General features: G+C 40.6%; 1 protein-coding gene across 1 annotated transcript in view; it reads right to left on the bottom strand.

The window, feature by feature from the left end:
• csmd3b (CUB and Sushi multiple domains 3b) overlaps positions 1-25,716 on the bottom strand; it is an 898,971-nt gene that overhangs the window by 183,313 nt on the left and 689,942 nt on the right. The window contains 8 exon segments of the mRNA XM_060942250.1: positions 1,315-1,384; positions 1,493-1,611; positions 2,343-2,447; positions 6,500-6,596; positions 6,903-7,027; positions 8,508-8,711; positions 19,738-19,833; positions 20,332-20,445. Coding sequence (XP_060798233.1) covers positions 1,315-1,384; positions 1,493-1,611; positions 2,343-2,447; positions 6,500-6,596; positions 6,903-7,027; positions 8,508-8,711; positions 19,738-19,833; positions 20,332-20,445 — 930 coding nt within the window.

Here is a 25,716-nt window from a genome sequence, read left to right on the forward strand (position 1 = left end):
CAACTTTCAAGACCGTACCACTCATAGTTTTCAAGTTCTGCTCCGGAAACAAAACCTACCCCTAAGACTAACCTGAGAGACTAAGTCTGAAATTGTTTCCATGGAAACATGAAAAATTAAAATTTCTCAAGTTTCTTAGTATGAAAAGGCACATCTACATCACCTTGTTAACATGTATACCAAGTTTCAAATCCGTATCATGAATAGTTTTGGATATATGCTCCAGAAACAAACATTGCTTTTAGAAACTAAGTCAAAATCTATTTTTTTATGTAAAAATTTGAAAAATACTTTTTTTTTTCAAAAATCCAAAATAGCACAAGGCATCAGTTCACATGTTGCTGGATATGTATACACAGTTTCAGGAAGATATCTTTAATAGTGTTAAAGATATGGCCAGGAAACAAAAACGTGACTGGACAAACGGACAGCCAGACGGATGGATGGAACCTGTTTCTGTATCCCCCCGACAAACTTCGTTTGGGCGGGGGATAAGAAAGCATAAGACTCAAGGAAAGTCTAACCTGAATGAAAAAAATGAGTTAATAAATTTGCTTAAATTTATAATAGTGACCTTGAAAGAGTGCAGAAGTTTGAGTACTGAAAATTTAATATCCTAAAAAAACTTAATTTTTTTCCCTTCAGATTTCTAAAGCATTCTGTTTCTTTCCAACTTTACAGTACCAGTCAAAAGTTTGGACACCCCTACTCTACTCATTCATAGGTTTTTCTGTATTTTGACTATTTTCTACACTGTAGAAAAATTCTGAAGACATCCAAACTATGAAATAACATCTGGAACATATATGGAATTATGTGGTGAACAAAAAAAGTGTTAACAAAGCAAAACATGTTTCATATTTTAGATTCTCCAAAGTAGCCAGCGTTTCCCTTGATGACGCTTTGTACACTATTGGCATTATCTTAACCAGCTTCATGAGGTCGTCACCTGGAATGCTTTTCAATTAACAGCTGTGCCTTGTCAAAAGTTAATTAGTGCAATTTCTTGCCTTCTTAATGCGTTTGAGATCAAACAGTAAATAATAAATAATAATACAGTAAATAGCCCTATTCCACATCTGTAGTAATCCATATTATGTCAAGAACCGCTCAGCTAAGTAAAGTGAAACAACATCCATCATTACTTTAAGACATGAAGTGACTTTTAATTCATATAAATAAAGAAAAATTATTGAATTAGAAGGTTCATCTAAACTTTTGACAGGTATTATAAATCAAATAAACAAACTAAAGTTAGGACCCCACTGTATGCTCAGTTAGCCTATAGAGTTTCAATCCACTGAATTATCATACCAAGGCAGAGTGGCACAGGGTAATTCCATCTCCTCACTGGTCCTGGCATACATGTGATGTGAGCATTGCCCTGGATAAAACAAACATAAGATACTGTCAAAACAATTGTGTAAATTTTTATACTTAGTATATTCAAATGATAGCATGACAATATCCTGAGAAAAGGGTGTGGTCTCACCTGTAAAGAATATCCCTGTTCACACTGAAACATAACTACATCTCCCACCATGTAGCGGTCTCCTGCTTTGATGCCATAGGTAGGAGTCTGAGGCTCTGGACAGGAATCAAGACCAATTGCTGTGGACACAAAATGTAATCGCAGGATTTGAAATTAAATGCACAAATGAATAGCAGAAATAGTTATGGCAAGCAACAAATCCAGAATGTCACATAATGATTTGGTAGTTTGATAAAGTGCAGGAATTTGGTTTTAAATTCTAGTGTAAAACACTTGAGCTGAATTAAATAAATGCTGTTGCTTTATTTTATGGATAAAACAGTAGACAGGTTCTTGTATAAAGCAGGTGCTACTTTTCCAGGACACACACAGATTATTTGGGTATTTCTAGAATAAACTGTAAGTGACTTGGCTTTCACTGTCCTATTTCTGTACATTTCATTTCATGCCAAAGACGACTACCGGGGCTAAGCCTCGTCACTAGCTGTTATTTTTTATCATAAATGCATCTTTAAATACTCTACTCATAAAAATCCCTGAGAGAACAGATGCCTCTGTCATCCCACATAAATCAAGAAGAAAGATGATTGCAAAGGACTCTTAAAATAAAAATAAAGTAAATTTGTTAAATCACGTTTGCGTGTTTAATTCCCTCAGAAGTACTTCGGTATGAAACACTTTTCCCATTAATGCATTATGGCTAACACATAGTGAAAGGAGAAAGTGAGATTTCCTTTCCAAATGCCACAGGTGTTGAACTGCAGTCTAGTCTGTGCTGCAGTGTAGATTTTTAATAAGAGATGAGTGGACGGATCTCAGTGGTGGGTATGAAGCTGCCCTCTGGTTGTACCTGTGTATTCCAGATGGAAGCCTGCTGCTGAAACACTGATGTCGGATACAAAGTTCAGGTAAAGGTTGTTGGACGTGCTGTTCAGCAGCTGAGGAATGGTTGTCCCTGAAAAGAAATGGAGCAATATGTTTTACTCCTGGTAATAAGCATTTTGCAACAACGTGTTAAAGGTTAGAATATTAGAAAACACACACACACACACACACACACACACGTTTGCCTCACTATCATTGTGAGGACCTTCCATTGACATTGTAGTTAATTAATGCTGTGCCTGCACCTAAACCTAACCTCAGTAATGAAAAGGAAACTTTTTGGCTCATTCATTCATGCATTTATTTATTCATTTATTTACATTTTTGTATAAAAGACAACAGCAATTTCCTTGTGGGGACCATCCAAATGTCCCCACAAGGTCAAAATTGTCAGATTTTACTATCCTTGTGGGGACATTTGGTCCTCAGTAGTATATAAACACACACACACACACACACACACACACACACACACTTGTCTTACTAATTAACACTATACTGCACCTAAATCAATCAGTCTGTCTGTCTATTTATTTATTTATTTTTGGTAAAAATTAGTTTCCCTAATTGGGACCAGCCAAATGTCCCCCACAAGATCAAAATGATTGGATATTTAGTCCCCACCCCTGATATAAAAACATCATCCACCTACCCCGACCTACTCAAACACTCATCCACCCATTCAACACATCCACACCCACAACCTTTCCCAGCCCTGAAATTGGAAATTATATGTGAATTGGACTAACCTGATCTAGAACATTAGTGCTGTTCCAGGAAATGGAAAGAACTGTTAGGATAAGTCCATATTTTCAAATATATTAAATATTCTTTAAATAGTATTAAACATTCAACTAGTAATTTAGGTGTATTTTGATGATTATGTAATAGAAATCAAGAGCATGGTTGTGGGAAAGCATGGCCTCAGTGATCACTCATTATTGTACATTTCTTCTTCTTCTTCTTGTATATCAGCCATAGTTTACTGTTTACTGCAGATTTGCTAGCTAGCTCAGGAGAGCTACCCAGGGTGGACGTCGAGGACATAGAGCAGTTCCCACCCAACCGTTCACACACGTTCACACCTACAGTATGGGCAACTTATGCCGCTTTTCCACTACAAACGCGGCTGAGCCGTGCCGTGCCGAGTCGAGCTGAGTCGAGCTGAGCGGGGCTATTGAAGTTGCATTTCGACTACAACCGCGCTGAACCGTGCTGGCTGGAAGTGGGTGGACACATTGGGTGGAGTTAGCGAAAGTGGGTGGACGTTACGTGATGTCGTTAAGCAGCGCAAACAGTGACATCAGTGACAGTGGCGGAACAAGTCAGAGCCGGGCCGGGGGCGGGGCAAATGACCGGGCATTTTATTAAAGCTTATCATAACATCATTTTAGGCTACAAAATGTCCGCAACTGCGGTGTTTACCAATTTCAACACTACCGGGTGCAACTATGTTATTTAGTACATCAAGTCCTTCAAACGAACATGTAACTCAGAAACAAAAAACATTAGGATACTGTACATGGCTCATAATAAAACATCAATAGCCTATACTGCGCACATTATTTGAAGGGCATACGAATGAGCGCTCAGAGGTTCCAACGGTGACAGGAAGAGTCAGAAATAAAAGGAGGGCGGTGCAAACCTCACTGAATGCACTGTGTTTACCAATTTCAACACTACGGGGTGCAACTATGTTATTTTGTACATTAAGTCCTTCAAACGAACATGTAACTCAGAAACAAAAAAACATTCGGCGACATACTGTACATGGCTCATAATAAAACATCAATAGCCTACTGCGCGCATTATTTGAAGGGCATACGACGAGCCTTGCGCTCCGCGAACTCGTCCACTATGCTCTGTATGTCACTGATTCAGTGAGCTTTTAAGCGGTAGTCTCACGACCCGAATAGTAAACAATAAACATGGAGGACATGGAGTCGTTAGTGTTGCTGGTCTTGGTGCTGTGGCTTGTTGTCACCGACAACGCCAACAGATACTGGCAAGAGCGTATAGATGAGGCGAGGCGCATAAGGCTTCAGAAATTCTCGTAATTCGTAATTCTTCTTCTTCCGGGTTTGCGGTGTTTACAGATCCCAGCGCGCTCGCGGGGCGTGTGTGGGCATGTGAGGACACGCCTCCTCACCAATCAGTGCACAGGGGAGTGTCTGCTCACGCCTCCAGCCTCACTCGGCACGGTTTGGCTCGCTTCAGCCCCACTCCAAAACGGTGCGAGTTTTAGGGGCTAAGCAGGGCTGAAACGAGCTGAGTCGTGCTGGTTTTTGGTAGTCGAAACGCGAGCCGTGTCGGGCTGAAGTGAGCTGAAGCGAGCTGAAGTGAGCTGAAAAAGGGTAGTGGAAAAGGGCCATTAGAGTAGCCAGTTAACCTAACCACATGTCTTTGGATGGTGAGACAAAACCGGAGCACCCAGAGGAAACCCACGCAGACATGGGCAGAAAACAAACCCCACAAAGAAAGGCCCACATTGGCCATGAAGTTCAAATCCAGAACCTTCTTGCTGTGAGGCAACAGTGCTAACCACTGCACTACTGTGCTGCATTGTTGTACATTAACTGTGGATTAGCTTGCAAGTCTTTTCAGCAGACCGTTTATTATCTCAGATGTAGTGTTGTGAAACATAGCTCTATGAAAACATCGCTCAGTTTAAAGCAAAAAAAAAAAAAAAGTAATAATTCCTGCCCTTGCTCGTATATCATGGCAATCTTATTGCTAGCATGTTGCCATGCAGTGGATAAGACCTACAGGTGCAGTCACGGACCTAACTGCAGTCTTACCACAAGATATAATCTCTATATTGATTTTAAAAAAATGTTTTATCTGAACTATTATCTAAACTATCTCATCTATTTTTTACCCTTCTGAAAACAACACTCATTCGCTAAGAGTGAGTCTCCTGTTCTACATTACTAGTTTTTCCATTTCACAATGGCTGCCTAGTACTTTACCCAACTTCAAAGGCATCATGGGGCAGCACTTGTACAGGCAGCTGCAGAGTGGAGGCTAGTATTGTTCCTCACATACCCCTTTTCCACCAAGGCAATTCCAGGGCCAGTTCGGAGCCAGTGCCTAATCTCGAACCAGTTTTTCTTGTTTGAATAGCCAAAGAACCGGCTCTCTGCCAGAAAAACTGGTTCCAGAGTGGGACCAACTCTTTGCTGGTCTAGAACCAAGAACTGCTTACATCAGGGGCTGTGGGTAGGATTATCATGACAAACAAGCCCAGCTAAAACTCTGTGACTGCTATTTTTACAAAAGTAGAACTAGTTTAGCATCTAGTCTGACTAATCCAAATAAGAAAAGAGATGATGTAGTCCACCATTTTTGTTGTGTTGGGCATTAGTGGTGTGAAAGCAGCAGGATAGCATTGCCAGCCACAGGGCTAGCCGGTGAGTAAGTGGAGACATATGTGGTGACGTAATCGCGTGACTCTGTGGTGGCTTTCTATTCCATGGGAAAGAGAATCAGTTCTTGGAAGGTTCCCAAGTTGAACCAACTCCAAACTAGCACCTGGTTGACGTTGATGGAAAGGGGGTAACAGTCAGATCAAGGTGCAGATCCCAAAAGACTTGGCTAATCAGTGCATCCTCTCCTGCTGCACCCACTGACTGACACACATTAATAGCTTACCAGGCCCCTGGCATCGACATGCTTGCACTAGTCACTTTGTTTGTGAACAAAACACAAGCAGTACAACAGACAGCAGGATCCAATAATAGCCACAGCAGCGAAGAAAATTAATTGGCCACTCAAACACATCATGATTGTTGTAAAAAGTTTAGCATCTCAAAAGTTGGGCTCTACTAAGATGAAGTTGGCCTGGAGGCAAGACCTTCAACGCTTTTGAATTTGTCAGCTGATTTTGTGAGAACAAAAAAAGATGAGAGTCTCATGATCAGTTCTTCCACTTACAGCAATTATGTGTTACTCAAACTGCAATGATTAAAGGGACTACAATATGAAGAAGCATAAATGGAGTATGTAAGTCAAGGTCTTGCTTGAAAAAACAAAACAAAACAAAACTGCAACAGCAGCAGAAAGAAGACTTAAACTCACAAAGTGCTTGTTCCAAATTTAATCTGTCTAAAAGCATGTTCTTACCTGAATAACTGCCCAGTCTGGGTGCGTTGTTGTCAGCACCATCATAGAAATCCAGAGAATCCCAATTGTGTTCAGTGGCAAAACTCACCACTTGGATCTGGTAAAAAGGACAAAAGTACAAGAACGCTGTTTATACTTCGTGAATGCAATGCCACGATTAGGACCTGAAAATTGCAAACACACGACGCAAGACCTTTCCATAACTGAACAAACACAATTCTAAAACGAAATGAAAAGATCAAACTACATCATGTCCTCTGCATTTGCAAATTAAACATTTGCCTAATAAATAATTAATTCAATACTAATAATTCCCTTTATTGAAGTTTCACCTTTTTCACCGCTGATCGCAATACCGACAGTGTAAAAAAGGTTCATTTGAAGGACCTGCATCATCTCTCACCTGGATTCCAGCTCCCTCGGGCACTGACACCTTCCACACACAGTTGAGATTGTTGTCGTAAGGTTCAGGGTAACCTGGGGACAGGATGGTGCCCTTACGTGCCATCAAAACCCCTCCACATGGCACTGTCAAGGCAAAGCCCCAGAGAGAAGTGATCGGAACACACACTAACACCGCTTAAGAAGCGAATGCAACATAGACACAGGACTAGATTAAAGCAGGACTAGATTTTGATGACTAATTGGAACCTTATCGAAGTGAAATGGAAAACGAGAGTCTTCTCCGGGGTGCCAATTAACAATTTGATGATATAACTTGAGGATTTGAGAGAAAAAAGTACAGGATCAATACTGTGTGATGTTACTTTAGAAGCGTACCGGTAGGTATAAAGAATCAGGAACATTCTCATGCCTGGGAAATGCTCAAAGGCAGAAACTGGTAAAGTAACTTATTTGACTTGAATAAAGCCTTCGTTTCTGCAAGGAATCCCCTACTGATTTTTGAAATAGACATTTACATTTCAAACAGACTTAAAACGTTTTTTTAGAAGCCCTTGTGGGTTGAAGAATATCATGTTCCAAACTTTTTGGCCTGATCATTTTGTTCATTTGTGCTGCACATTTCTGCACATTTATTTGGCACATCTGAAAGTGTACCATTCAGAATTCAAATGGCATTTAACACAGTGACACATGTCTGTGTCCCAATGGAGACGCTCGTCTAGACAATCTTCCCTGTTGAAGCCGGTTAGTGGATCTGTCAATAATAAAAGCGTGGGCTGCTATCTTACTTTGGCAGGATAGATTTTTTTTTTTCCAACCCAGCCTTGGTATGATGCTATCTGTCAATGACAACACGAAAATCCAGAGGTCAGAACCAATCACTCTGTTTAAAGAACTACTGGACATACTGGTAGATGTTAGAGACACAGACAGGCAGAGAGAGAGAGAGAGAGAGAGAGAGAGAGAGAGAGAGAGAGAGAGAAACATGGCTAGAAGACAGAATATGGAGAAATGCTCAATATATCTGTGCCAGGTGGTTAAATTATTAAAGAAATTCAGTTCACAGCAATTTCTGGCTCATTAATATTTCAGTACTGATATACGGTACAGAATGCAGCATGTGCACAGGTAATCATGAGAACTCTCGACAATTTCTGAATGTGAAAACCAGCAGGAAACTGAGTAAAAAAACAAAAGGCCAGGCACGCCATCCTGTGAGAACTGCAAAGTACATACAGTCAAGACACTAGTAGGATACAGAAGCACAACATTTCAAAATAATTAATTAAAAATGAGGGTGCTCTGTCAAAATTTGCCATCCACCCACGTCCCGTTTCACACGGACTAACTGCACAGCTGAGGGGGAACACTGTGCTGGTTTGCATTAAGGGATGTGTGTGTCCATGTTTTCTCCAGCTTTTTGCTGTGAGCTCTGAGGCTGCTTCCATCTTGCTGCTAGAACTGCTAATTAACCCTCTTCCCTTCTGAATAAGACTGTGACAGCAGACGGTCCATTTTTAAGCGCTCTCTTTCTGATAACTTTGAATGAATGCTTTAACTAAACCATACTGAATAGTGATTGAAGAGATGATGTGACACTCACCCATACAGGTGGGCAGGGTGTCGTTCCACTGCGCTAGAGCATCGGGAACTGTTTCACAGCGGATAGCCGTGGAGCCTTGCAGAGTGTAGCCTGGGTTGCATTCGAACATCACGGCTGAGCCCACAGAGAAGTCATTGCCAATGCGCTTGCCGAAGCGAGGCTCGGGCACTGAGCTGCATTGTGTAGCACTGGTCCGTGGTACGGCTGTAAGGTACAGCAAAAACAATCCTTATGTCCAACCACAGAGAAGTAAAAGTCCTGCTGAATAAAGTATTGCTCCTCTTATAGCACAGCAATTTGTGAATGATTACAATTCTTCATTTACTGTGTTAAAAAACAACACCACAATATATTTTTAACCATTTATCATTACATTTAACGATGTAGACTGTCAAACTTAGTTCCTTACTTCACTTTTGTTATAGCAGTCCTGTTTAAACAGTCCTGTTTATTTTCTCTCTTGATTTAATAAGACAAAGAAAAAAAACCCACACCAGCTTGCTGCAAACTCCTCCATCCCTGTTACAAAACGCTGACAACGGAGACTCCTCCCATAAATGTTAAATGTCTCATCACAGAAAGCGTCAACAAGAACGTATCAACAATTATACACCATTAACTTTTTTCCCCCCAAGATCCATGGATTATTCTGCTTAGAAAACTTAGTGTGTCTGCTATAAGTCTCTGTGAATGAGATGTTACTATAGAAACAGTAATGCATTTGATTGAACACATGAATATAAACCTGCGATTTGAATCACAGCTGTTATTACAGTTTGAGCTGCTGTTATCGAAAATTAATAAACATCTTCTGGCCAACTACGTTCAAGAATTTAACAACGCTGTGGCATAATCTTCTATGTTAATGAATTATTCAGACAAGAGACTATTGAGAACTGTATAGTGAGGGAATTTGGGATTATATGAAGGGTGCCTTCACTGAGCCTTCATTATACATTCATGAGCCTTTCATAAAGCTTTTAAAAAGCAATGCCAGAGGATTACTTCTGTTTGTAAGAAAAAAGAAGCCTTGGCTATCTGACTATTATTATGGGACTATTCTAGACTATTGGGTGGTGTAGTGGTTAGCACTGTTGCCTCAGTTCTGGGTTCAAACCCAGTGGCTGACAGGCCCTTTCTGTGTGGAGTTTGCATGTTCTCCCCGTGTCCGCGTGGGTTTCCTCCGGGTGCTCCGGTTTCCCTCACAGTCCAAAGACATGCAGTTCGGTTTACATGGCCTGAGGTTGGGCTGAAGTGCCCTTGAGCAAGGCACCTAACCCACAACTGCTCCCTGGGCGCTGTAGCATAGCGGCCCACTGCTCTGGGTATGTGTGTGTGCACTGCTTCAGATGGGTTAAATGCAGAGGTTAAATTTCACTGTGTGCTTGAGTGTACGTGTGACAAATTAAAAAAAAATCTGCTTTCATAATTTTATTTTTTACATCTTTCATATTATTATTTTCTACACTAAGTTATTAGCTGTCTCTCCTAATGGTTCATGCATTCATCCATCCTCTGCTATATATGTTATCTTAGTTTTTTTTTTATTCAGTGCATTCATCTTGTTCACACACAAGAATGGAATTGAATACTGTGGAATGAAATGGTGGTGGTCTCTTTTGATTTTCATTAACTCCAGTTACAGTACAATTTTACTTAGTTACGAAGCACACGTCAGCGACATACATTGCTTTCACATCCTCCAAGTGCTAATTTTTCACCTTATATAAATGAAAAGGATGCTTTTCATCTCAAAGCAAAAATACACAAAAATCTTGAAAGATCCATAATGATGTTCTTTCATAGAAAGAGAATGATTTCTTACATAAAACCTTTAAAATCATCTCACTAGTACTGCAATATGCTTTTCATAAATCGGTAAAAAGATGTATGCAATGCTTGCGAATGTGTTATGAAGGTATAGGTACCAGTATAGGAACCCTTCAAGTAAGGTGTTAAAGAGAATTCTAATGTGAGAGTTAAAAGCTTTTCTTGACGCTGCAGCACTGAATCCAGAATCAGCTGCTGTTCAGTAGAAGAAATACGTGAGGATTTGTTTCCAAGATAAACTGTGTGGTTCATATTAAGTTTAATAATATGTGACCGACAGGAGCTGGAAAGAGATGAGACCGAGATCTGCTGTCATTCCACCTCCGCAGCTCCACTTCAGCATATAGAGAGAATGTCCTGAAATCATTTCTAAGCTATTGTCGGAGCAACCTTGAGAGTGTGAAGTCAAAGCTTAGTTTGAAAAGATCTTTGTATTTATTTATTTATTTATTTATTTACGTTCCACCCCAAAATCATCGAACTCGGAAATACATCATGGCATTTACACAAAATGAAAAGCTCTCTTGCATTGTGCTCTGCTAAAATATTAGAAATATTGGAAAAATGCTTACCTACATTAAATGAAAACATTTCATGTTCTTACACAGTGAACAGAAGCTCAGTTATCCATACACGGCTGTATTTCTTCGAAAATGTCACAGTGGTGCTAACCAACCCCAAAACTCACCGTCCTACAACTTTCCTTCAGCCAGCTAAAGCATTTTTTTCATCCGAATCAAACACATTTTAAGTGTAAGTCAGCGCCAGAGGCAGTGAGAACCTTTAACAGTGTCTGAAAGGTTGACTGAAGAGTAGCCGGGGAACGAATTAGTGTCTCAGCCACAAAACCAGCGGAGTTGCAGGTGAGTGGAGAGCAAGGTTTTAAACCTTTACACAACACCGTGGAGTAGTGAAAAGAGAAACTAGAACAAAATCACAAATCTGAAGATCTGTAGGACATTGCTGTTTCATCGGCAGAATCCTGGGTGGCTTTTTGGAGAGATTTAGGAGAGGGAATAAAATACAGAAATCTAAGCGCTCTTATAATTATAAGGCACTTCCAAGAACTTTTGAAGTGTTTGCTGAGCAAGGCAGCATCATTTGTCCCAACAGTGCTGAGCACTGACTTCTTCCTCTGTAAGCATCATCAAGTGGTAGCTGACAAAACCCTTGTGCGAAGGCCTTCGAGGTTCAGCACATTCTACTTGTATGAACAAGATTATTTCTAAGAAAGTTGAACAGCTCTGAATGATGTGCTGCAGCAGAAGCAACATTTAACTGTTGGAGTAAACAGTGCAACATTATTAAGCTATATCGCCAGTTTTGCATCCTGAAATAAACTAACACACATCTTTCTTGGCCTAATTTTCATTTCATGCAATATTCAGTGACAACTTATGATGTTATTCTTGCAACTCTGGATTAACTTGGCATCACGCTCTATCACAATACCTTGTTTTTGATTATCTTCCTATAATAGCATGCACCATTATGCTCTATTCCCCTTATACCACAGCAACTTGATCACAGCAATAATTACAATCATATTAATCTAAAAAAGAACAAATTATACTTTTTTAAAAAATCAGTTTTTAGTTAGGGCGGCACGGTGGTGTAGTGGTTAGCGCTGTCGCCTCACAGCAAGAAGGTCCTGGGTTCGAGCCCCGGGGCCGGTGAGGGCCTTTCTGTGTGGAGTTTGCATGTTCTCCCCGTGTCCGTGTGGGTTTCCTCCGGGTGCTCCGGTTTCCCCCACAGTCCAAAGACATGCAGGTTAGGTTAACTGGTGACTCTAAATTGACCGTAGGTGTGAATGTGAGTGTGAATGGTTGTCTGTGTCTATGTGGCAGCCCTGTGATGACCTGGCGACTTGTCCAGGGTGTACCCTGCCTTTCGCCCGTAGTCAGCTGGGATAGGCTCCAGCTTGCCTGCGACCCTGTAGAAGGATAAAGCGGCTAGAGATAATGAGATGAGATGAGTTTTTAGTTATGTGTAATGTTGTGGACGTTAGTTCCTATTATTGCTTGTCTTATACCGCCATACAGTGGCCGGGAAGTGCAAAACAAAATTACAAAACGTCAAACACTTTGTAATTTTATAAAACAAAATTACATTACCAAAACACTTTTACCAAGGACAAAACAAATTTACAACTTAGAAAACAAATTGACAAGACGCGAAACATTTTTACGAGCGCTGAGACAAATTTACAAGTGGCGGAACACTTTTATCAGTCCCGAAACAAATTTACAAATGAAAATCTTCACGGAAGGGGAATGTACCAAATGCCAGAAGTACAGTGGCCGGGAAGCGATAGAGTGAGCGGTTCAATTCGTGTTCCCTTCCTGTGTCCGAAACCGCTCACTCATTCACTACTCCCTACATAGGGAATTACTATATAGAGGACTATATAGTGAGCTTGTTGGTAAAATGGAAAAATGCTTTCGGATACTAGTCCGTCGCGCTGGTATTAACGTCATTACTGTCGCACAATTAAAACGTGCCATATCAATCGGCTGGTGGGTTTTCAAAATAATAAATACATGCATGTATTTTTGTGATAAATACATATTATACTGAGCCTATTTCCCACATTAATAAATACAAAGTACCTGCATCTTTCATTTTTTTTTAAATCAATGAATACTTTCTTCTTTGCCGCTGCCTTTTATTAAATCAAATTTGAGACTTTAAATTTGATTTATTTCAGCTCAACCGCAATGCATGATGGGATATATTTCTTCGGTTAGTGACCATCGGTTGTACACGACTTTTTGTGATGCATTGTGGGATACTTTGAGTGCACTATATAGGGTGTAAATAATCCTCACTAAGGTTTCGGACAGCACTACAAAATGGCATCCTCACTATATAGTGCCCTATGTAGTGAGTAGGGAGCGATTTCGGACACAGGGCCTGTATTTGAATCACTCACTATATAGTCCTCTATATAGAATTCCCTATATAGTAAGTAGGGAGTAGTGAATGAGTGAGTGATTTCGGACACAGCCAACAGAATGTGCTTGGTCCTTCTGTCTGGTCCGTGTCCTTGAAAAATCCTAGAGCCCATCCACACGAACCGTGTTAAGTGGTTCATGTGTTTTCTACAAAAGGGATAAAACATCATTCGGTTACAGTCGATGTTCCGTCACCATAAACTCCATCGAAGACAACATGAATTGACTGCTCACTCTCACTTCCGGGTCGCTTGCGGGATTTGGTACATTCCCCTACCATGAAGATTTTCGTTTGTAAATTTGTTTCGGGACTGGTAAAAGTGCCCTGCCACTTGTAAATTTGTCTCAGTGCTTGTAAAAGTGTTTCGTGTCTTGTCAATTTGTTTTATAAGTTGTAAATTTGTTTTGTCCTTGGTAAAAGTGCTTTGCTAATGTAACTTTGTTTCATAAAATGTAAAAGTGTTTGACATTTTGTAATTTTGTTTTGCACTTCCCGGCCACCGTACCTCTAAACAAAAATGCTGCTTGTTATGACACTGAGAAACTCAACGTCTTCCTGTGGCAGAAAACTTTACCTCTGACTGTTATAGAGCACTAATACTGGAGACTCCTTCCAAAATAAACGCATAAACCTTTACCATATTATCAATTACACTTTCTGTTGTTTTTCATTGTAAAATCCGTTTGTTTGTTTCTTTAAATCAGGTTTACACTACCGTTCAAAAGTTTGGGGTCACTTTGAAAAGTCCTTATTTTTGAAAGAAAAGCACTGTTCTTTTCAATGAAGATCACTTGAAACTAATCAGAAATCCACTCTATACATTGCTAATGTGGTAAATGACTATTCGTGCAATATCTCCATAGGTGTATAGAGGCCCATTTCCAGCAACTCTCACTCCAGTGTTCTAATGGTCCAATGTGTTTGCTCATTGCCTCAGAAGGCTAATGGATGATTAGAAAACCCTTGTACAATCATGTTAGCACAGCTGAAAACAGTTGAGCTCTTTAGAGAAGCTATAAAACTGACCTTCCTTTGAGCAGATTGAGTTTCTGGAGCATCACATTTGTGGGGTCGATTAAAGGGATAGTTCGGGATTTTTGACATGAATCTGTATGGCATCCCCATCAATAGTGTCGTGCAAATACACTGACTTACCCCTGACAGCATCCTGTGAGTCCAGTTCTTGTCCAGTTTTGGTCCAGACGAAAGTAGTCCGGCAAGTTTGTTGGGGTCACGAAAGTAAAACGTTTTTCGTCTCAAAACAGTATGTGTTCAAAAGAGTGATATATTTGCATCACAAAACCGTTGCCAAATAAAAAGTCAGACCTCGAAATCGCTTGGCACTATTTTCTCTCCCTTCTTATCACTGCGCGCTGCCGCCAGGTGACAGCGAAACGCAGACCCACTAAGCTGGTGGGAGACCAAGGCTGCACTCTATCCACAGCTTGCACACGTGATGGCACGGAGGATGTGTATAGTGGCAGCATCTGTCCCCCCAGAGAGGATCTTTTCAAAAGCAGGACAGATTATAACTGAGAGGAGAAATAGAATCAGAATTAACTAGTTAATCGCAGCAATTAAAGGAATAGGTAGGAAAAGGAAGGCGCAAAGACACCGCGCAGCGCCTGAAAACGGGTTTTCAGGCGCTGCGCACCCGTTTTCAGGCGCTGCGCGGTGTCTTTGCGCCTGCAGCGGTGCTTTGCCTGTGCTGTGGCTGAAAATAGTTCCAGATATAAATTGGTCTAGTAAATCCCTTCGTGTTAATTTGCATTGATATGTGTACTCGATGTGAATGTACAAGTCATGAGAAATAATTATAAAAAATCTTGAGTTATTTAATTCACTTTTGCAATGACAATGCTAGCTGGACACGCCGGATTACAGCGACTACGCTAAACTAAGCTAACCGGGACGTTTATAGATCAGGACAATGGCTGGGTCGGCTACAAAACGCTTTGGCTCACTCATCCAACTCTAGGGACTGCAGGGACTGACTCAATTTCATCTGGGGGTGGCGTATTCCTTTAAATCAAAAATAAAATCTCAGGAGCTGTTTGGGAGCCGAAAGAGCCGGCTCCTGAAAGTAAGAAGAGCCAAAAGAGCCGAAATTCCCATCACTAGTAAACAATGAATGAAACAGCCGTGGCTGTCACCTGGAGGCAGCGCGCAGTGATAAGAAGGGAGAGAAAATAGTGCCAAGCGATTTCAAGGTCTGACTTTTTATTTGGCAACGGTTTTGTGATGCAAATATATCACTCTTTTGAACACATACTGTTTTGAGACAAAAAACGTTTTACTTTCGTGACCCCAACAAACTTGCCGGACTACTTTCGTCTGGACCAAAACTGGACAAGAACTGGACTCACAGGATGCTGTCAGGGGTAAGTCAGTGTGTTTGCACGACACTGTTGATGGGGATGCCATACAGATTCATGTCAAAAATCCCAAACTATCCTTTTAAATGCTCAAAATGGCCAGAAAAATGTCTTGACTATATTTTCTATTCGTTTTACAACTTATGGTGGTAAATAAAAGTGTGACTTTTCATGGAAAACACAAAATTGTCTGGGTGACCCCAAACTTTTGAACGGTAGTGTACATTATGTGGATCTGCTGCCATATAGGTCCCTATGAATTATCCATTACTCTGGAACTAATACTGTATTCAAAGGGACACATTAATATCAACCTGTGATTAACACATTTCATCAGCACAATGGAAATACATGAAATGTAATTTAATTAGCGAAGTTCCTGTAAATTAAAAATGCCCGTAATATCTTTGAATGATGGCTGCAGATTAAAACTGACTGACACGACAGATTGATAAAAGTGTATGACTTGTTTTATGTCAGCACAGTGGTGTAAAACTCTGCTTTTAAAATGCTCAGTCAACTCCCTGAGTTCCATCAGTATGCCAGTTATACTGTATTTAAATCTTTCTGAGCTCGGCTAATGTTGCGTTGGAAGGATGGGAGCAATACAGCCTGCATTATGGAGTAGAGCCAAGAGCTGGACTCAAACAATTTGGCATTAAATGTGACAACTGTCTCATTAGCACTAAAACATTTACATTTTAGTAGCGACAGTGGCTGATTTATTTATTTATTATTATTATTTTTTAATGCAGTAAACTACTTGAGGTAGGAAGTCTCATCTCATCTCATTATCTCTAGCCGCTTTATCCTTCTACAGGGTCGCAGGCAAGCTGGAGCCTATCCCAGCTGACTACGGGCGAAAGGCGGGGTACACCCTGGACAAGTCGCCAGGTCATCACAGGGCTGACACATAGACACAGACAACCATTCACACTCACATTCACACCTACGGTCAATTTAGAGTCACCAGTTAACCTAACCTGCATGTCTTTGGACTGTGGGGGAAACCGGAGCACCCGAAGGAAACCCACGCGGACACGGGGAGAACATGCAAACTCCACACAGAAAGGCCCTCGCCAGCCCCGGGGCTCGAACCCAGGACCTTCTTGCTGTGAGGCGACAGTACTAACCACTACACCACCGTGCCGCCCTGAGGTAGGAAGTAATAAATATAATTCCTTATATTTATAAATACTCGGGTTGTTCTTTCACTTAACACTTTTGACATTTCCTGACTATATTAAGAAAAAAAAATCTCTACTTTCTGCATTCCCAAACACAACGTAGAATCAAGCAGCTTAAACAGAGTTAACTGAAATCCTGAACAAATCTAAACTCCAAACAACTCACCGATGTGACAGAGAAAATGTGATCTAATACCCATTACTGTTCGTATTGTGACAGCTAGTTATTAGCATTCAGCTAGTTTGTATTGTTAAAGTTATTGTCATGCTAGCTAACTTTTTCGAGATTAGGAATAAAGCTAGTTAGCTTTAGCTAATATTTTCCTATATTCCTTGGTAATTAGTGGCACTTTTACAAAAAAATTAAATAAATAAAATCAAGTAAACACAGGAACGCATTAGATAAGGCTAACCAGCAACAGCTTTATTCCTAATCTCTAAAATGTTAGCTAGCATGATAATAACTCTAACAAGACAAACTAGCTAAATGCTAACAACTAGCTGTCACAATACAAACACTAATGGATCATTCTTATACACTGACTTTCATACCCTTAGTAAATTTAAGAGTATATATATTTTTCTTATTTGACTTCTGTGAAGAATTTAGAGATGCAATACATTTTTTTTTTTTTTTTTACCAGTGTATGTATTTTCAAGAATTGCAGTTTTACTTGAATAAAGACATTGGGTGCTTCAACCACTTCTGCTTGCCAACATCCTGTCAGGGTGCAGGCACTTACGAACGCAAATGCAAGGGAGAGCAGGTGCGTCGCAAACTGGTAAACAAATCCAAATCTTGAGATGAGAATCAGAGTAAAGTTGGCGCTAGGGATTGATTGATCAGCAAACAGGATGTCAGAGGTAAATAACAGTCTCAGGGTCAAGAGACTAACTTAGTAGGGGGTCAGAAACACTAAGAGTCAGGTCAAAACAACAACGGCTTGGTATGATCAGGTACATGGACATAGAACAATACTTCGCAATGAATTGGAGTGTTTGGTGTGCTTATATAGGGTGTTGGAAAAAGGAACAGGTGTAATCCCAATCAGTACTTGGGAGAGGGAGGGTGCTGTGGTGCTTGGGAGTTGTAGTCCGTGGCAGCCATGCTTGAAGGCTGCCACGAGCTCATGCAGTCACTGATGCATCCTCTATACAGTAGTGTGCAAAAGTCTTGGGGCACATGTAAAGAAATGCTGTCGACCAAAAATGGCTTAAAAATAATGAAATGAAATGTTTCGACATAAAAAAAAATTACTATCAACAGCAGTAAGCCATAATAAATGAAACAAAGTCAATACTTGGTGTGAAACTACACTTTGCTTTAAAAAAAAAAATAGCAGTCTCAGGTACGGTGAGTGCAGTTTTATAAGGAAATGAGCTGCAGGTTTTACTGAGCATTTTACAGAACCAGACACAGTTCTTCTGGACACTTTGATTGTCACACTCGCTTCTTCATTTTGCACCAAAACCCAGCAGCCTTCATTATGTTTTCTTTTTTAATCTGAAAAGTGCTCTCTTGGGCGGCACGGTGGTGTAGTGGTTAGCGCTGTCGCCTCACAGCAAGAAGGTCCGGGTTCGAGCCCCGGGGCCGGCGAGGGCCTTTCTGTGCGGAGTTTGCATGTTCTCCCCGTGTCCGCGTGGGTTTCCTTCGGGTGCTCCGGTTTCCCCCACAGTCCAAAGACATGCAGGTTAGGTTAACTGGCGACTCTAAATTGACCGTAGGTGTGAATGTGAGTGTGAATGGTTGTCTGTGTCTATGTGTCAGCCCTGTGATGACCTGGCGACTTGTCCAGGGTGTACCCCGCCTTTCGCCCGTAGTCAGCTGGGATAGGCTCCAGCTTGCTTGCGACCCTGTAGAAGGATAAAGCAGCTAGAGATAATGAGATGAGAAGTGCTCTCTTATGGAATATGCTGCGCAGATATAAACTTTTTTTTCTTTTAACATTTAATTTTAGGCCATGTACACACGTAGCCGGGTATTTTTAAAACTGAACATTTTCCCCCCCTCCGTTTATAAAAATGTTTTATCCACACCACCTCGTCTTCGAAAAAAATCCCTTCCACACATAACCGAACATCTGCGTTTTCAATCACATTCATAAGCATTCCAAACCTGTAGATGGCATTATTTCCCCAAACCTGTAGATGGCATTATTTCCCCAAATCCTACCCCCTAATCACATCAGAATAGCACCTGCACAATAATTAACGCTTTCAAGGCACTACTCCGATCCATTACTCTTTGTCCATGCTTAATCTGGCTTCTGCATTAAACAAAGGTCGCACGTTTGACGTCACGGCAGATTTGTCGTCATTTTTTTGGTGCAGATTGTGACGTTCTAAAACGCAAAACTCCGGTTATCTCTGTCTACACGAAAAGGCATACACGGAGTTTTCAAAAATCTTCACTTTGCCCGGAGTTTTTTTAAATATTCGTTTTTGATGTGTTTTCATGTGGATGACAGGCCAAAACGTAGAAAAATATCTTCGATTTAGCAGATACCCGGCTACGTGTGGACGGGGTCTTATACTGGAAAACGAACATTTGGACCGCTACAATGTTTTTGTATGGACTCGATAATGTAGAAGTCATAAAATAGAAATCTATAACAAAAGTTTGTATGAAAAAAGTAGGGTGCCTCAGACTTTTGCACAGAACTGTATGTCGGTCACAAGAAGTCAAATCACTTCAATGAAAAACAAACAAACAAACAAAAAAATCCATACAAGGACTTTTATACGTCAAATGATTGCACTTTTCTCGAGCTCCCGCGAGGTTCCACGATTTACAAAGATGCAAAAGGTGTCAAAGGGAGCAGACTAAATGCAATTTTTATGTACCATATGCAAATAATTATACACTGTTAAAGTTAAACTGACCTTGATACACAAAGTGAAAGCCTTTGGCAGTTTCTGGTCCGACTGTAGTGAATTTGATAGTTATCTGGTTTCCAGTACTCAAGGGCAATGACTCTCCTGCAGAAGAGAGAAAAACAAATAAGCCTCAATATATTTCTCTCGCTTGGCAAGCATCAACCTTACAGCTCTCCTAAAGATGTCACACTTTACTACACACCCTGCTACTTTTGTTAACTTGGTGTTTTTCATGAATTAATTGTGTATTTGTAATGCATGTTGAACAGAAACGAAAAAGCCAAGCTAAATCGAAACGTAGTCACCAATCCTCCTTGCAGTGCTATCATTTTAATCGATGGCACTAAATGCTTATCATCTGGAGAGCCACTAAGAGAAAGTAGCGAGAGATAAATAAACCATTCCTCATTTTTCTTGTAGCAGACAACAAAGTAGAAGGCTAGAACTAATGCACTTTTCTAAAACATAGAAAGCAGTTTACAGACTTCTGTGACAATGATTATATTTTAGCCAGCAATATGAAAAGTGTCCAAAAGTTCAAATGTACAAGTGTCTGTAGTGGGATAATCACTCGTATCCCTAAATTAAGGTGAGTTTTACCTGAGTGAGAGCCCGACAGTGAGGAGAGGAGAGGGGACTGTTGCGTAGGTCCATCGTAAATGTCGACCACATCATTCAGAGATGTTTGAAAGAGCACAAACTGGCCGAACAGAACTGCAGGACAGGAAAGAAAAGATAATGACAAAAAACAATTTATGCAAATTGCTGCTATTGGCTTTAGATGAAAGCTTACAGAAAACTATACATATGTTTCCCAGGGCTTTTTCCCTTCAACTAGAACTCTTTTATTCTTCATAGATCAGACACCAACTGTTTTACAATGTGTAAATAATAATGTGCCATTTTCATAATTAGATCAGGGTATTTTGAGCTATGAAAACCTCTCTGAGGTAATAAACCTGGATGTTTATTTAAATCTTTTTAACTGCCTGCTTCTGTGAATTTACTCATAGCAGTCTTATACACGCCCTGCGATGACCTGGCGACTTGTCCAGGATGTACTCCGCCTCTTGCCCATAGTCAGCTGGGATAGGCTCCAGCTTGCCTGCGACTCTGTACAGAATAAGCGGCTACAGATAACGGATGGATGGATGGACGGACAGTCTTATACACAGTCCTCCACTTTGACTGCATTAATCAAAGATCATCAGCTTCCTAGTCATTAGCTTTAGACTATATTGCTCTGGAAATGAGGAAAAGCTGAACTTAACCCCTTCAGACATAACGTGTACAATTGTACACATTTAGTTCCATAGCATTTTTCCTTGTGTCCCAGGGGGTTAATATTGTTTTCTGCAAAGAAAATTAGGGCTTACATGTTGTAAATATTGCACATTAAGACTATTAAGGGGTAGCCATGGCCTGAAGGTTAGAGAAGTTGCCTTGGGCTCAAAGCGTCACTGGTTTGATTCCTGGGACTGCCAGCAAAAATGTGAGGGGAGTTGAGTGAATGAACAGCGCTTTCCCTTGACTCTGTCTCATGGCTGAAGTACCCTTGAGCACTTCATAGCTGCCCACTGCTCTGTGTATGCGTGTGTGTTCACTGCTTCGGATGGGTTAAATGCAGAGGAGGAATTTCACTGTGCTTGAGTGTACATGTGACAAAAATAAAGGCTTCTTCTTCTTATGCACCATCAATAAATTAGGAACCTGATACCTGTGAGATTACATGCACTCATCTCTGAATAAATCCATCATATTAAGTAGCCAGGCACTGATGAAGTGCTTTATCTCACAGCCTAAAATGTGTGCTCAGAATTTATGAAATATGTGAATGACACAGCAGGGATTTGAAAGCTAACTGAAGCAACACATATGTTTACCACAGACTGTGATGATACTGTTACTGACTTTGAAAATAATGGCACAAACCAGTCATTAAAAGAGTAAATGAATGAATTTGCTCTTTAAGAGGATATAGATATAACACACACAAAATATTATATTATACACACACACATTATATATATATATATATATATATATATATATATATATATATATATATATATATACACACACACACACACATACAGTGCTCAGCGTAAATGAGTACACCCCCTTTGAAAAGTAACATTTTAAACAATATCTCAATGAACACAAACAATTTCCAAAATGTTGACAAGACAAAGTCTAATATAACATCTGTTTAACTTATAACAGGAAAAAGTAAGGTTAATAATATAACTTGGATTACACATTTTTCAGTTTTACTCAAATTAGGGTGATGCAAAAATGAGCACACCCCACAACAAAAACTACTACATCTAGTACTTTGTATGGCCTCCATGATTTTTAATGACAGCACCAAGTCTTCTAGGCATGGAATGAACAAGTTGGCGATATTTTACAACATCAAACTTTTTCCATTCTTCAACAATGACCTCTTTTAGTGACTGGATGCTGGATGGAGAGTGATGCTCGACTTGTCTCTTCAGAATTCCCCATAAGTGTTCGACTGGGTTCAGATCAGGAGACATACTTGGCCACTGAATCACTTTCACCCTGTTCTTCTTCAGAAATCCAACAGTGGCCTTAGATGTGTGTTTAGTCATGTTGGAAAAGTGCACGACGACCAAGGGCATGGAGTGATGGTAGCATCTTCTCTTTCGGTATAGAGCAATACGTCTGTGAATTCATGATGCCATCAATGAAATGCAGCTCCCCGACACCAGCAGCACTCATGCAGCCCCACATAAGGACACTGCCAGCACCATGTTTCACTGTAGGCACCATGCATTTTTCTTTGTATTCTTCACCTTTGTGACGCCATACAGTTTTGAAGCCATCAGTTCCAAAAACATTTATCTTCGTCTCATCACTCCAGAGTATAGAGTCCCAGTAGTCTTCATCTTTGTCAGCATGGGCCCTGGCAAACTCTAGGTGGGCTTTTTTGTGCCTGGGCTTTAGGAGAGGCTTCTTTCGTGGACGGCATCCATGCATGCCATTCCTCTGCAGTGTACGCCGTATTGTGTCACGGGAAATAGTCACCCCCGTTTGGCTTTCTACAGTACTTCTTAAGATAACTGCAGTGAACTTGCATGCCAATTTTCTTCAACCCTTCTTATCAGAAGACGCTCCTGTCAAGGTGTTAACGTCCGTGGACGACCTGGACGTCTCTGTGAGATGGTTGCAGTTCCATCTTTCTTAAATTTTTGTACCACTTTTGCTACAGTATTCTGACTGATAAGTAAAGCTTTGCTGATCTTCTTGTAGCCTTCACCTTTGTGGTGGAAAGAAATTATTTTCTTTGGGGAATTCTGAAGAGACAAGTTGAGCATCACTCTCCATCCAGCATCCAGTCACTAGAAGAGGTCATTGTTGAAGAATGGAAAATGCAAAATGTCGCCAACTTGTTCATTCCATGCCTAGAAGACTTGGTGCTGTCATTAAAAATCATGGAGGCCATACAAAGTACTAGATGTAGTAGTTTTTGTTGTGGGGTGTACTCATTTTTGCACCACCCTAATTTGAGTAAAACTGAAAAATGTGTAATCTAAGTTTATATTATTAACCTTACTTTTTCCCGTTATAAGTTAAACAGATGTTATATTAAACTTTGTCTTGTCAACATTTTGGAAATTGTTTGTGCTCATTGAGATATTGTTTAAAATGTTACTTTTCAAAGGGGGTGTACTCATTTACGCTGAGCACTGTATATACACACACACACTGCACAACGAAGCTGGTCAATTGTACAGGATGTGAATATGGTTACTTAGCAACACTGTCACACTGTTAAATGGTAGTTCTAAAGGCAAAAGTGGACTTATATATATATATATATATATATATATATATATATATACACACACACACACAGTGGTGCTTGAAAGTTTGTGAACCCTTTAGAATTTTCTATATTTCTGCATAAATATGACCAAAAACATCATCCAATTTTCATACAAGTCCTAAAAATAGATAAAGAGAACCCAGTTAAGCAAATGAGACATAAACATTATACTTGGTCATTAATTTATTGAGGAAAATGATCCAATATTACATATCTGTGAGTGGCAAAAGTATGTGAACCTTTACTTTCAGTATCTGGTGTGACCCCCTTGTGCAGTAATAACTGCAACTAAACATTTCCGGTAACTGTTGATCAGTCCTGCACACTGGCTTGGAGGAATTTTAGCCCATTCCTCTGTACAGAACAGCTTCAACTCTGGGATGTTGGTGGGTTTCCTCACATGAACTGCTCACTTCATGTCTTTCCACAACATTTCGATTGGATTAAGGTCAGACTTGGCCATTCCAAAACATTAACTTTATTCTTCTTTAGCCATTCTTTGGTAGAACGACTTGTGTGCTTAGGGTCGTTGTCTTGCTGCATGACCCGCCTTCTCTTGAGAGTCAGTTCATGGACAGATGTCCTGACATTTTCCTTTAGAATTCGCTGGTATAATTCAGAATTCATTGTTCCATCAATGATGGCAAACCGTCCTGGCCCAAATGCAGCAAAACAGGCCCAAACCATGATACTACCACCACCATGTTTCACAGATGGGATAAGGTTCTTATGCTGGAATGCAGTGTTTTCCTTTCTCCAAACATAATGCTTCTTATTTAAACCAAAAAGTTCTATTTTGGTCTCATCCATCCATAAAACATTCTTCCAATAGCCTTCTGGCTTGTCCACGTGATCTTTAGCAAACTGCAGATGAGCAGCAATGTTCTTTTTGGAGAGCAGTGGCTTTCTCCTTGCAACCCTGCCATGCATGTTCAGTGTTCTCCTGATGGTGGACTCATGAACATTAGCCAATGTGAGAGAGGCCTTCAGTTGCTTAGAAGTTACCCTGGGGTCATTTGTGACCTCGCCGACCAGGGTTTTTTCTAGAAAAATTTAGTATGAGGGCGCTCACCATGGCGAGGGAGCGAAGCGGGGGGGGATGGTGCCGGTTGTCCCCCCCCCGCCATGCAAAGCCTTTGAAAAATGCTCCAATGGGACATTCTGAGGCTATCTGAGAGGGAAATTGTAACAAATTGTCTGTCAACATTGAAAAAGAAAGAAGTAATCTTCTTCTGCCCCGGACAGTCTTTGGCTTTCTTCCGTTTCGTGCCGCGGGATGACATCTTTAAATGCCCAAGTGTCAACAAAAACAACTCGCGAACTACTTGTCAAAAGCTCCCGCACCGGTGGGTGAAAGGTCATTCAGTCTCGAGAAATCTCGCTCTACAAGTCAGCTGACCTTGTATGTAACCCATGTCAAATCTCGCAAGAGCAGCCGCGACAAGTAAACTACTAAACAACATGGCGCCTCAGTCTGGAAAACGCCAATTCGGATTGTTTTTGCACCGTCTGGCGGTGTATCTACTATGATTGGAATATTTTTGGAGCAATTATAACGTATTTGATGATCAGACACATTGTCACGTAGTGTTGCTGGGATGTTTTCATGGAGTCGGTAAGGGGGCGCACGCCGAGAGTAAGAGGGTGCAGCGCCCCTGTTCCCCCGTTTAGACGAAAGCCTGCCGACTATTATACATCTTGCTCTTGGAGTGATCTTTGTTGGTCGATCACTCCTGGGGAGGGTAACAATGGTCTTGAATTTCCTCCATTTGTACACAATCTGTCTGACTGTGGATTGTTGGAGTCCAAACTCTTTAGAGATGGTTTTGTAACCTTTTCCAGCCTGATGAGCATCAACAACACTTTTTCTGAGGTCCTCAGAAATTTCCTTTGTTTGTGCCATGGTACACTTCCACAAACGTGTTGTGAAGCTCAGACTTTGATAGATCCCTGTTCTTTAAATAAAACAGGCTGCCCACTCACACCTGATTGTCGTCCCATTGATTGGAAACACCTGACTCTCATTTCACCTTCAAATTAACTGCTAATCCTAGAGGTTCACATACTTTTGCCACTCACAGATATGTAATATTGGATCATTTTCCTCAATAAATAAATGACCAAGTATAATA

Source organism: Neoarius graeffei, chromosome 16 (genome assembly GCF_027579695.1).
Source record: "Neoarius graeffei isolate fNeoGra1 chromosome 16, fNeoGra1.pri, whole genome shotgun sequence".
Taxonomy (NCBI): domain Eukaryota; kingdom Metazoa; phylum Chordata; class Actinopteri; order Siluriformes; family Ariidae; genus Neoarius; species Neoarius graeffei.